General features: G+C 36.7%; 1 protein-coding gene across 2 annotated transcripts in view; it reads left to right on the forward strand.

Annotated features, from left to right (window-relative positions):
* The window catches only part of ZFAND3 (zinc finger AN1-type containing 3), a 287514-nt gene that overhangs the window by 226761 nt on the left and 46618 nt on the right, over positions 1-14135 (forward strand). The window contains exon 4 of one of the 2 annotated variants that reach the window (XM_074348626.1): positions 7155-7220. The exons of the other annotated variant lie outside the window; for it this stretch is intronic. Coding sequence (XP_074204727.1) covers positions 7155-7220 — 66 coding nt within the window. The remainder of the gene's footprint in view (positions 1-7154; positions 7221-14135) is intronic. 2 annotated transcript variants of the gene reach the window in all.

Genomic DNA, 14135 nt, shown 5'->3' on the forward strand with positions numbered 1-14135 from the left:
TAAAACTAGAACTGACTCCATTAGGCAGGTGATATTTTGACCTCAAAAAAGGGTTCTTCAGGTTTGAACCTCAAGATGATGGTGTCTTAGAATTTCAGTGTTAATTGCTGTTGGGCTTTAGCACATTTTGGAGTTATTGGTGGTGACTCTTTGTCAGTACCTTAATATATGGGAAACTGTTTTAGTCATAAGGTCTCTAGGTAAGAGGTTGCATCTGAAAAACTGAAATTAAACAGATTTAACTGCTTAGAATCCTTTGAGTTCCATGAAACATGTTTTACTCAAAAGCAGCAGAAATAGAATGTCTTGGGTTGAAATTATAACTGTAGAGTTTATTCCATTGTCTCTTGGCCTTATTTATTTAAATATCAACATTTTGTTGAGAATAGGCAAACCTTTTAGTATTATTTATACTAGTCTGTTGATTGGTCTCTGCAAGACTGGATTAAGTCAGTTGGCATGTGAGCAAAGTGTGGAAAATAGGAAATTATATTAACCTGTTTTGTTCTGTACCAGTGGTTCTCAAAGTGTTTTCTACAAACCTGTAGAGGTTCCCAGGACCTATTCATGGGGTCCACTGGATCCTTTCCTTTTCTGACTTATATATATCTATGTGAAGGTGGTTCTTCTTCATATGCATCATATAAGCAATACACTGTAAAAGACTGAATGCAGTTATGAAAACCCCAATTTCTTCCTTTAAGCCAGGCTGCACACATTTTAAAAAAATTTGTAGTTACTTTTCATAAAACAATGTTTTTATGTTGACATATAATTATTTTTCTTAACTTTAAATGAAGATTAAAATTTTTTTTTCAGTTTTAATTTCTAGGTATGTTATCAGTAGATACAACCCACATAACTGAAAACTCTTTTGTATCCTTAATAATTTTTAAGTGTAAAAGGGTCCTAAGACCAAAATGTTTGAGGACTACTATGCTAGATTAACATCTAAATATGCTGAAAACCAGCTGTTTACTAATAGTTCAGTTTCCCTTCTGAATAGCTATGTATGTTTAATAATTGATTCTGGCCTGGGTCATTTTCATTCAATAGTAAAAAACATATTTTGAATACCTAATGTGCTAGAGTACTAGAATGCTTAAGGCTTGGCCACTACCCTGAGACTCATGCCATTAAGGCCAATTCTGGGTCAGAAGAGAGCATTTCTTCCAAAACACATCCCCTGGCCCCAGTAAGGATGTCCACCCTATTGTAAGAGAATCTGTCATTACTGGGCAAATGGAAAGCACTCCCTATTTCATTTTGTTTGTGGGGTTGTTCCTTGGGGAAGGTGGGAGAATTTTAAATTTTGTTTCTATTGAACAAATAGGCTAATAAGCATGCTCACACATACACACACACACAAACACACACACTATTTGCAGAACTGCTCAGCTATAATTATTTAGGGGAGTGGGGGTAGAATAGTAGTGAAATTTTGTTGAGAAGCCCTTTATGAGCAAAACAGAGAGCTACCAATAGCAACTCTTACCCACTTTGGAAATCCCTTTCTCATGAATCCCTAATTTAGATCTAAATGGTGTAAGATATCAGGCAATGAGTTAGGATTAGAACTTCTGACTGAGAGATTAATGCTTAGATTCTGTAACAAGCTTTGTAAATGGTTTAATTTGGAAGTTTCATTTGGAGAAATCGGAGGGCTATTATCTGGGCTGAAGATTTTCTGTAAACTTAGATTCTCACTCCTTAATCTTTATGTATCCTTGTTTTTAATCGATGGTGCTTTTCAAACCCAATCATGTAGACAGATTAGATGTGTCTTTTCTGATTAAAACAGTTTATGAATTGAAGGTTTAGGGTGAAGTTGGAGGATAGGGCTTTCTTTTCTGAAGAGACGACTTATTTTCTTGTGTATTCTCATCTGTTCCTGATGTTCATTTATTACTGTTTACTATTTTAAGTCTCCACGTGTATGTTGAAGTCTTTTAAAGAAGGAATGTCTTATTGTTGAAAAAATATGGATTCTTTGAATATTTTTAAGATAGTTTTGCATTCTTAATATGACCACATCAGGAGACAGTGTAGAATAGTTTATTTCACTATCTCCATTGCATAGATTTTTTTAAAAGACGCCTCATCAAAAAATAGTCCATATGATATTATGAATCTTTAGATTAGGGGGACAACTGTGGCTCTTGCATCTGTTTTCTGAAATCACCTTTTCAACAGCGAGCCTGGAAAAGTGAGATGCTGCAAAGGTAAACAATGTACAGATTATGTAGAGTGGAATTGACAAGCTGGTTAAAAAAGGATGATGCATTTCTAATTAGCCCACAGTGCCTTTAGTTGGAAATTAATTAGATACTGTTATGTAAATGTCATGTTAATTAAGCAAGAATATTGAAGTCTTACAAATCTGCAAAAGGGATGACTGTTTTTGTGTATTAATGTTTTGCAGTTACCATGAAAGAGCTGATAGTAGAATATTTGTTTGGTTATTGAGCTTCTGGCAATTTTAAGCTGACTGACTCCTTGACAGTCCATTTTTCCTAATTGATGTGGTTTAGCACATGATACAACTGCAGCCAATGAGGGCTTGTGGAACTAGGAGCCAAATAAAACCACTTACCACAGCTGTTTTAACAAAACCTTTCTGGGTAGATTGTTCATCTCTATTTTCAAGGTTAAAGAGAAATACTATTTTTCTGTATTTACTCAGCCTTATGTTTTGAGTACTTAAGATTATCATGAGCATAAGTGCAACTGCCCTTCACACCTGTGTTCTCTTCTTTCAGCTGAGTCACAGTCTTTAACCAGTCTGTCTATTGGATTGACTAGTACATTGGCAGTTCAGGGTTTTTTTGACATGCTCAGTAACTCTACAGGAGGCTGAAAAAGAAAAATTAAGATTCCTGCCACTTCAGCTTGAAATGTGAACATTGATAGTTAACGAAATACCTTTATTCAGTCCTTCTGGTTTTGCAGGTTATAGTGAAGTAGATTAGTATGCAGATTTGACTCCTGTCTTCAACTTTACAGGGTTGAAATCAGTACTGTTTCCCCAAGAAAATCCACTACCCTGTTGCAAAAGCTATAAAAATTTCTAGTTGTTGGGAATACAGCTGAAAATGTTCATTTCATGGCTCTCATGTGGAATTGCAAATGCGATCCATAGTCCTGCATTATGTATGACACCTTTAATACAAGAATAGAAACATCCCTAGAAGACAAAATAGAGTATTCAGACTTACGGTCACAAACCACAAGCTACCTGAGACATTATTTACTTGCAATTCCAGATTCTGAATTGTTGGAACTTAAGAAAAGTCCTGAATGTAATACGAAATGAAAAATGATAGTCTGTTATTAAATATCTTCAGATAATGAAGAAACTTGAAGTTCAGATATTTAACTTTGCTTTAGCAAAAGAAAGCAGAAAGCACCCATGGTGATTGGCTAAAAGTTCAGGTTGATTAATCTTGATACCATCTGGTTCAGAATTCCTAGAGAGCCTTTCATATTAAGCAAGAAACTTTAGCTGTGATTTTATTTTTAATATTTAACAACCCCAAACTTGCACTGTTCTAAACTCAGTTGCTACTAATATAGGCTAGAGGGTAATGGTGTGAGTTGTTCTGTTCTTAGAAATGCGTTTATTTTCCCAGCCTGGATCCCATCATACACACACATACATGCACATGCACATGCACACGTGTGTGCACACACACTACATCCCTACTTTCACCTGTAGAACTCAGTCATGAAGAGGCTTCTTCATCTTGCTATTCAGTTATTAGCACTGTCCCCCCTGCTGCTTGGAAAGAAAAGGAACGAAGGCCAAAAATAGGAGCAGAGTTTACAGTGATTTATGTGACCATATGCCAGCTCTTCTCTCAGGCATTAGCCAGCTCCATTCTTTGATGGAACACATGCCTTGACTTTGACCCTTACCTTCCACTCTCAAAATTACTTTGTTTGCTATACCCACATAGGACTCCTGTTACATTTTTCTGCTCTTGGACAAAAACCTGAAAAGGTTCCCCTTGAGTGGCCTTTAATTTCCTGCATTCATTTTAACAGAGTTGATTTATAATTAATTGTATAAGGGTGGATATCATAATCTCCTGTGGCTACTCCTTTTATTTGAAAGTATAGGGATATTATATGACAGCACAAGTAGTGTAGAATATATGTGTAGTGCTCATGTACATCTATTCTGGATTTTAAAGAGTTCCGTAGGTTATAGTCTGCCAGACCAAACTTAATTCTAAGCTCTCTGTTTATAATATTGTCCAATTATCAAAGCTGGGATATATTATCACTGCCAGTTACTCTTGCTGTCAATTTGTTTTGGCTCGACTATGGTTCTATTTGTACTTTACTGTAATGTAGTGAATACATTGGATTGGGTTGTTAGTTTAACAAGCTCTCTGGAGAACACTTTCATGAGGATGCATGTTGAGATATGCTAGGTAGCCTTAAAGTTATTTGCATATTTGCCAAAACCTACAGAAATTCATTCATTAGGAATTTTCAAAAGGGTACACTACTCTTAACCTACAGATGAGATAAAGATTGCATTTGTAAACATGGGTGTGTTAATTCATGAGTCCCAACCAGATTTCTTTAGGGGTTTTGATTTAACCAGTTTCTCTCTCTTATAATTTTACTGGATGAATTATTTCATGTCCTCTTTAAAAAAGTATTCTGGCAGTTAAACTATTACTGACTCTTGTGTTTTGTGTGGCTCATGATGTTGCATGAACTCATGATCTTGGCTATATATTGAGCTGGGAGTTAAAAGTGTTATCAGAGATTGTAACTAACTGGGCTGTTAATATTTGCATTGTGCTCAGCAGGCTTGAAAATGTACACTAATCTCTTCCTGTGCCCGTCCCAGCCTATTACATCAACATTTCCGAGTCAGAATCTGGGACTCTGTACTTTTAAAATGCTCCCTTGAACTTTCTGGATTATGGAAATGTTCTAATATTTTTCTAAAATGTTCTAATATTTGATGACCGTTATACAAGTGTGTATATATTAAAACCCTTCAGGGTATGTATTTAAGATTTGTGCACTTCATTCTAGTATTTCATTCTCTTTCTGTTAAGCTTCAATAAAAAAGGGTTTTAAAAAAATGTACATTACTCTCCTGATTCAGTAAAGAGGCTTGTAGTGGTCACTAAATGAACACCATTAAGTGTCCTTTGTCCATATAGTCATGACCCAAGAGTAGGTGATGGAGTGGGTCTTGACCCTTGGGATCATAAAATCTAGTGGGAGAGAAAGTGAAGATACATAATACAAAGCTTTATAGTGTATGAAGTCTTTTTGTACAGCTCATCTCATTAGCACTGTGGCTTATGGACACTTCTACTATCCCCATTTTTTGTTAAAGAAACTGAGGCTCTCTTATCCAGGATTACTCAGTGAGAAGAGAGTAGTTGCAGGATTTAACTACTTATAGTCCCAGAAATAAGAATGTTTCATTTAACAACAAAAAAGGCCCCCAAACAAACAATCCAACCAAACCAAAATGCATATAGAAGCAGGAGTTACAGCATTTTATGGAGTTACGGATGATAGTGCCCAGAGGATTTCAAGGATGTGGGGTTTGTATTAGGTTTTCTTGCAGCTCATTGTCTCCCCATGTTGCTTATTTTCATGTTACAGGTGCCCCTTTGGACCTCTGGAATTTTAGTGTGTTAAGCTTTCTCTGGTGAATGCGACATTTGTAGAAAATTTTTCAATTGAATTGCCCTGCTCTTTTGGTCTTTCTAACTTTTAATTTATTCCTGCCTCATTTTAAAATTCTTGAGGAGTATTTTCAGGTGATGCCAGCCAATGATGAATATCCTCTTTCCTGATTACATTTAGCATTTATTACTTGTTCCATATTCTTTGGCACTTGATCATTTTCCATCTGGTTCTTTACTGCTGTCAGGTATTGTTCTTTGTTTAAATATGCAGATTTTGTCTTTCTAACAAGATTATAAGCTCCTTGAGCACACCCGTGGTGGCACATAGTAGGTATTTGCTAAGTGCTCTTTGACATTAACAACATACTTACTTAGTTTTCCTCTCTTTTCCTATTTTCCCCTGGGTCTTACACACACTAAGGTTTGCTGCTGTTATGGCCTGAGTATAGGAAACAGTAAACTAATGATGATCTTAGGTGGGATCTCAGGGCTCCTAAATCCGTGGATCTTGGTGGCATAAACTCAAGGAACAGGTCTCCAAGTTCTTTCATCTTTCTTTCCTTTTTGATAAGTAACTTCATGATATGAAGTCTTGTCATAGGTGATATACAGCTATGCTAGGTAATCATTTTTCCCTTTGCTAGTTATAGTCACCTGGGGAGCCTTTTCGAAATATATGTGTAACATTTGCCTGTGTGTCCTTTCCTTAATTATCATCACCACTGCCCCTCCCAGGGTATGTCAAGAACTGATGGTCTTCATGTTTATACGGTAACTTCTATTTCAGCAGGTAGGGCATAGTTATCTTATCTTATCAACTTAAGAATTTGTTGATGGTCCTGATTCTGCAGAATAGAACGATTGCTTTTCAAGCCTTTACCCACTGACTGACTATATCTCTTGCATACTCTTGAATTATACCTCTCCATCAGACCTCTGGGCCCAAAATGATTCTATGAAGGCCCTTTTCATACCATATTCTTACAGTTAAACTAGATATTCTTCCATAGTCAGCAGTGCTGTCTTTATATATTAAAATAATTATTTCTTCTGGCAAGCAGTTTGTTCTTTAGGAAATACCCCCCTTTTAAATAAGGTCAGTTTTACAATAAATTCAAAGGTAGGGTGACCACTGAGATAAATATAGGAAAGGGCACTCCTGCTTATTGTTCTGTGAACAGGCTCATCTCTTCAAACTTATGGGTAATTTACTCTTAACCAGATCAGAATTCTAGTTAAAATTTTGTCCTTTAACATCTTAACATTATGTGAGTCTTGATTATTTTTTATGAAAAGCATGTTATAATGTAGAAAGAATATGGGTCTGTAGATTAAATTACTGAACCACCACCACCTCCATCTTTCCTGCTACCTCTCCTTATGCATATTTACAGGTTGGTCCTTACCTCTTTACGTTTCTCTAAAGATAGCAGCTGTGGGCACATAAAGGGTATGTCCTGACTGATGTGCCTGCCTTTCTGTTTCTAGGTGGGCCATGCACAGATACAGCTCATGTCTCGTTAATCACACCAACCAAAAGATCCTGTGGTACAGGTACGTACATCATTCTTATCTTGGACTCATTCTTACCTGAATTATTCACAGGCATTAGCTACTGGCTTTAATATAGTGTCCTTGCCAGAGTACTCTCTAATTTCTTCCATCATTTGTGAAGTGATGTATTATGTGCTTAGTATTAGGAGTGGAATGTGAGTAGAGGTCAGTGGTGTGTGCTGTTGGAGGTCAGATTGAGTTAATGCTGGGAGCTAGAACCAAGAAAGTGGACATCAGAATTTACCTGCTTCCTAATGTGTGAAGAATATTATTAAGACCTGAACCATTACAGAAAATCCAAATCACTGCCTAGTTTCTAGCATATGGCTAATTTGTCTAAGTCTTAGACCTACTGAAAAAAATAAAAACATTATTTATATAATGGAGGCTGGAGGACAAAAGAAGTTGTTGTATAGATAATCAGTGTTTTAACTTGACTACTATAGTATCCTAATAATTGTAGAAAATTATCTTCTTTCATTCGTCTTAAAACCATGGGGTGTACTGAAATCATTCTTTTCCAGATACAAAGAGTCCTCAAAAAAAAAAAATCTTTGTGTATTTGTGACATTTATATTAAGCATGAAGTCATGAATCTTGTAGCTCTCTAAAGAGCGCTCATAATGCCCATTGCTCCCTTACCCTGGAGCTTAATTTATTTTAAGCCATATTTGCCTTTTTAAATAATGCTGCTTGCTATTTAAAGTTATTTTAAGGGTTGTATTTGGAAGAGTCAGAATAATTATATTGTTTTTCTAAAGGCCGCGAAGTGTTTTTCATAACTTAAAAAGTCCTTTTAACGCCCCAGCAGAAATAGCACCAAACTATCTCTGTGTAGACTCACACTGAGACCTCAGCGCCTTTAAACTGCTCGTAGTTTTTGTTTTTTTTTAAATCACCGAGAACTTTTTTTTTAACTTTTTGGCTGTTCAGGTAATTCATTTCAAGAAACAATAAGCTGCAACAAATAAAGGGGCTTATTTATTTCTTTGACATTAAATGTATTTTCTTCCAATTCATAAGATCTAATTTCTCATGAATAAATAGGGAAAAAAGTTAACTGCATATTTTAAAGGGAAAACCTTTGAGAGGTTAATATTAAATGATACTTCAAGAGTTTGTAAGTTTCAAATCTTACCAAACATTCTTTCTTGAAATTCTGCTTATTAAAACAAAACAAAATAAAACAAAACAAAACTCTTCCACTGTAAACAGTATTTATATGTTCAATTATTATAGGTATCTAATTAGTCAAAAATATTTTTTCATTTTTCATTCAAGACTCTATAACTCACAAACTGGTAGTAAATCTGTTCATTGAAAAATAGTTAACATCATTGGGGAAAGAGTTTATCAAACTCGGAGACAATTTTCAGTAATAACACTAAAGTTCAAATTGCAAGTCAGTAGAAATGTCAGATCTAAAAAACATTCACTATGAAGAGCTAGACAACTAATGTGTCAATACATATTAAAAAAAGAAAAAGATGATGAGGATGGGGAAGTGGGGAGGCAGATAATGGTGACTTGTGAAATATAGAACCTTTTCTCTCTGCTGGTCCTCACACCGCTGCTCAGAAAGCCGTGGAAGGTGTGCCTGCCGCTCCTGATGCCACCAAGGGCAACGCTGCACTCCTGCCCGGTTTGGACACTTGGCCCAGGCGGCTGTGGAGCCACCAGAAACTGGCCAAGAATCCTAAATGCTCATAGTTTTGACGCTAACCTCAAACAGGCCTGTCCGTGCATGGTTTCAAAGTAACATCCAGGCACTGAACTCTGAGGAACTTAATTTTACTCCTGTTCCAAATGACCAATTTTGAGGCAGGTTGTGTGAGATAGTCCTGACGTGCTCTCATCCCTCCTGTGCCCAGTACCCAAGCTCCACTGGGTAGTTCCTGATTGAGATAGAAGAGAACTGTGCCCTGGAGTGAGACAGAGCATCCTGCTTAGCCAGTGGGAAGTCCAAGAGCCATCTTCTTACCCGTTCCAGCCACAAGCTTGAAAACATTTAGAGAGCTTTGATTTCAGGCCCAACGCTTCACACATACAGTGTACTTTAATCTTTCTTTTTTCCTTACAGTCTTGGCTCTCAGGGCAGGGCTTACTGTTAGCACTACCAGCATGTTCAGGTAGCAGTCAAGGAGTGAGTCTCAAGTACACTGGGTCATCCTGAGAGATTTAGGAAAGAGATTCATGCTTTCATCTTAGACACTGACACTAGTAGGAACCCTTCCTGAATATGGTGTACTTGTCTCCTTCATCTTCTAGGCAGATCTGTTTCATCCATTCTGCTTCCATACTATTTTGTGTGTCTAGAAATAATAATAGCAGTTATCGCATGCTTATTACTACATTACCAGGCACCATTCAGTCTTTATATACATGAACTGTTAATCTTCAGAACAGTTCTGCAAGATGGCTATTCTTCTTTCACAGATGACAAAAACAGGCACTCAGAAAGTTAAGTGAATTTCCTAGAGTAATATTGCTAGTAAGTAATAGAACCAGTACTTGAACACAGAGCCTTCGACTCCTAAAGCCTGTGTTGTTTTCTACTACATAATGTTACTTTTTATCACATTTTATAATTACCTATACTCCTAACTGGACAGTATGAAGCATATCATTGAATGAAATGTGAAGAAATATGAGAAAGAGAAACAGATTTGGAAATATAGCATGATGTAGTTTTTAAAATATGAGTTCTAGAGGCAGATATGGTTTTAGACCCTAGCCTAGCCGCCACTTACAAAATGTGATTTTAATAGGTTAACATCTCAAAATTTGTTCTTCATCTGTCAAATGAGGAGATAAATCTCATAGGTTGATGTAAGAAAAGAAATAATACATATAAAGCTCATATTATAGATCTTCAATAATGGTAGCTGCTCTTATAATCTTATCATTAAAGATTATGTGTGTACAGTGGCCAGTCATTAGATAGTGTTGATAACACATCAGTAGGTATTTTAGGCAGAAAAGAGTAGATTAGAAGTACCAAAATGCATTGCCATACCTAGCTTCATTGATTGATTTTATGTTGATCACTTTCTTTGTTGCTTATCAGTGTTACAATAGGAGCTGAAGGTAATGTTTTGAGGTCTCCATAAGTGGAATGATAAGCAAGACATTGAGCACTCAGGCTCACATTTTCAGGGCTTCTTTTAGGTGCATACATCCCTCCTAACTAGAAAAAGATTGAGAATTTCTGATTTGGAAGGAAGTTAATGCAATATGCAGGTCATCTAAAAAGCCTGAAGGAAAGTTGAAATTTCTCACCGTGGACATTAAAGGTCACCAAGTTCAGCTTGTTGCACTTCTTCTCAAGTAGCTGGTCTGAGGCCCCTCAGGCTCCTTGAGCTAGCCTGCTGCCATAGCCTTAAATAATGGCCCTGACCTTAGAGGACAGAGCTTCCTGATTTTCAGAGGTTAATTAAATGATTTGCTTTGAGAACCACAGGCTGATGACTGTCTTTGTCTCCATCTTTCTGCCTGTCCTGGAATCTACAAGTTGCCCATGGTGGGGATTCTGAGCACTTTTCTTGTTAACCATCACCACTTATTAGTGTTACCTTGCTTAAGTGTTTTTGTATTTCTAATGTCTAGATTCTTCAAGAGTAGAAGTCAGGCCTCACACACATGCTCTTTGGTGCTTCCTCCAGGAGGGGTACGGTAACAGTGGCTCTCCCAGAGATCTTGCAGAGCACGGGGCTTCTGGCATAGCTGATCAGTAAATAATTACCTTAGTGTGTTGTAGTTTCTTGGGAGCCATAGAGTAAGACCCTCTGAATTAGATCTCACAGACCCCCTCCCAGTCAATCTGTCCATACAAGTTTGAACCTAAAGCAGCCTCCAACCTAATAATGATGTGTGTTAGAGAAAGGATACTTAGGCTAGAATATAGTGGTTCTTTAAATCAGCAGTTTCTGAAGAAGGGCATACAATGTACAGTCTGTAAGATATGGAGGGAAAATTGTAAAAGCTCTTTATCTTGGTCTTTTAAAATTTCTGTTTTGCAGATTTGTTTCATAATTACGTATTAGCCCATATATATAATTTAAAACCAACAAATATATACATATTATATTATATATTCATATACAAATATATACAGGCCATTTTCTTTTTAGTACTTTGAAAATTAGATCTATAGATTAGCATTAGACTCATTATTATGTGGTTTTAATAAGTCAAGGCCTGAATGTACCCTGAATGGTTTATTAGTGTCTGCATCTTGGGTGACTACTGTTTGATCAGAGGGTATTGTAATTTAGAGAGGTAGACAGCAATGCAGAGTGGTTGGTCTGCAGCCATCAAAATGAGAGAAGGGACTCTTGAAGAAGTTGTTTTGTGATAACTGTGAGTCTAAGAAGCAGATTGCAAAAAGTAGCAGTAGTGGCAAATGAAAGGTCAGTTCGTGTTTGTGAGCTAGGTGGGAGAGGCTTTAGATGATGGCTTTTAGTCACAGCACTATTAACAGTTACAGTCTGTGTAATCTTTAGATGGAAAACTACAACAGCATCATGATTGTTCTGATGTTTAAGAGAGAAAAATTAACTAAAGGCATGTGGCTTTGTAGAGCTCCAGGATGTCTGGAGTCAGCAAAGAGCTGAAAAGTGCTGCCAAGTCCCAGGTCGCTTTTGGTTAGAATGTGAGAGTTAAAGTATATCACACCTTCAGATTACTAGAGAGAGCTTTCATTTCTTCAAGAGCTCAGAATATTTGGCACATGTTCCCTTGTTCATTCTCAAAACATTCCTGCCAAGAACAAGTATATTGTGAAGGAAAGAGTTCGCTTTCTTTGGCAACAAACCACTGGAAGATTCCCTCTTGTCCTTTCATTTTTTCTAAGTATCACGTTATACCTTAAGCCAAAACGTTGTAATCTGAGCTATAGGCATCTCCTTTAGACAACTTCATATGGAATGTATTTGAATATTTAGGTGAATATCTTCATAAGATTATATATGTTTAAAGTGTCTTGTGGGGAAGGAGAGAGGTTTGTTTTCTTAGGATTTCTTATTGAAAGACATATTATGTAACCTATTTTCCCATAAGACTTAAATTACAGAGAGTTATAGCAAAAGAAATAAGTTGTTTTGTATTTTATTTATCACAGCTTGCTATTAATGAAACATAAAATTTAAGCTGTAATAGAACCATGTCTTGTCTTAAATTTCCTTAGAGAAATAGTCTGGTTCCGGGGCAGGATCCTTAACAGTGACCAACCCATTGGGAAACTTGCTCCTTCCAAGTGGGGCGTTAACCATCTCTTAGCTCTGGGCCCTAGGTTGAGTTTATCAAGATTGACTTTTTAGCATATGAAAAAAAAGGAAATTGCTGCTCCTTCCCTAGTTTACTTCTCTTACATGACTTTTTTATTTGTTTGTTTTTTCATTTTATAGTCGTTTTATTTCTGAAGTTAAAATAAGAAAAAGTTATAGACAGGTTTACAGACTTGATGGTACTGTCTGCAGACTTGTGCTCCACTGTACTGCATTCACTTGTACTCTTCTTTCAGCAACTTTGTATTCTCGCTGATAGACTTGACAATGATGGTTTTAAAATGGTGTGTGTATGTTTAAAATGTGATTGTAGTTGGTAGAATAACAAATAAAATAACCATTTGTGGGGCTATAAGGGAGCTGTAGTATTGCCTGAGATGAAAGCAGATGGGACTAGAAACTGTCCCATTAAACATCAAGGCGGGTTTTTCTAGAAAGTATCATCTTTCCGCTCTATAAGAAGCATGTTAATTCAGTCTTAACTGTATATCCCTCGCCTGATCTCTTCTCTCCTCTTTTCTTCTCAAAAGCACAAGTTTATCCTTTCGGGTCACCTATTTTCCTTTCACTGTGAAGAGCAGTGACGTGAACTAGATAGCCTGGTATTATTCATTGTTTCCTTTTTTCCCCCCAAATCTTTTCTTGACTCACTTTTCTAAGGCAACCTGCTTGTGATAGTATTGTCTGTTCTTACAAAGACAAGAGTAGAAACTCCTTTTCACCTGGGAGTTAAGAGAAGATTGATGTGCTAAACACTTTCCACATCAGTGTTCAGAAGCCAGTTAAAGGGACATGTTTCATTGTCGTTATGTTACCAGGAGGTTTATATAAGATCTTTCAAATTGATCCAGAAGCTAAAGGGTAGTAGTGTTAAACCAGAGGTGGCCCTGTAAATCTTAGAACTACCTACAATTGTGTATTTTATCTCCTGGTAGAGTTAATATTCATAGAAAAGTTTCAACCGGTGCATTTAATCCCAGAGACTTGAGTCAGTGACTCCAACATATTGGTCAGTATCATACACTGTAGGTAACTCTTCGAGGAAGGACTCTGTCAAGCTTTTAAAGGAAGGTGGCTTTGGGTATAAGTTCAGCTGTGTGATTTAGTTCTTTTTTCATTCTTTCTTTTCGGTCCTTCAGGTATAGCTTTTCCCTCAGGTCTGCAGTATCAGCATTTGAGACAGAAAATTAGAAATTTGACCTACTTATGTAATATGCAAGTTCCCATCAGGAGAATATTAGGGAAGATATAAACCTTTCATTTTTTATTAGCATTTAGTGTAACCATTGAAGAAAGATCAAAACAGTAAATCTGTCATGGCAAGGAAAAAAGTATTAAAAAAATGTTTTACCTTGTGCACTCATCATCTTGAGTCCTGCAGGAGTTCATCTGATTCCGGGGCGGGGGGGAGCAAAATGAATACTAAATATTTGGCAGGATTGCAAAAATTTCTCTAATCTAAAAGGGGGTCATTCTGCTGTGTTTTATCATAGGAAAAAGCCACAGGTTATCATGGTATGTCACAGTGATTGTTTACTGACAGTATGTGGTTTTTGGCCATTGAGTGGATAACTGGGAAGGGGAATAATCTACTAAATCTTTTTTCTTGTGGGGTTTTTTTTCTGTGAAA

This window comes from Camelus bactrianus, chromosome 20, assembly GCF_048773025.1.
Source record: "Camelus bactrianus isolate YW-2024 breed Bactrian camel chromosome 20, ASM4877302v1, whole genome shotgun sequence".
Classification (NCBI taxonomy): Eukaryota; Metazoa; Chordata; class Mammalia; order Artiodactyla; family Camelidae; genus Camelus; species Camelus bactrianus.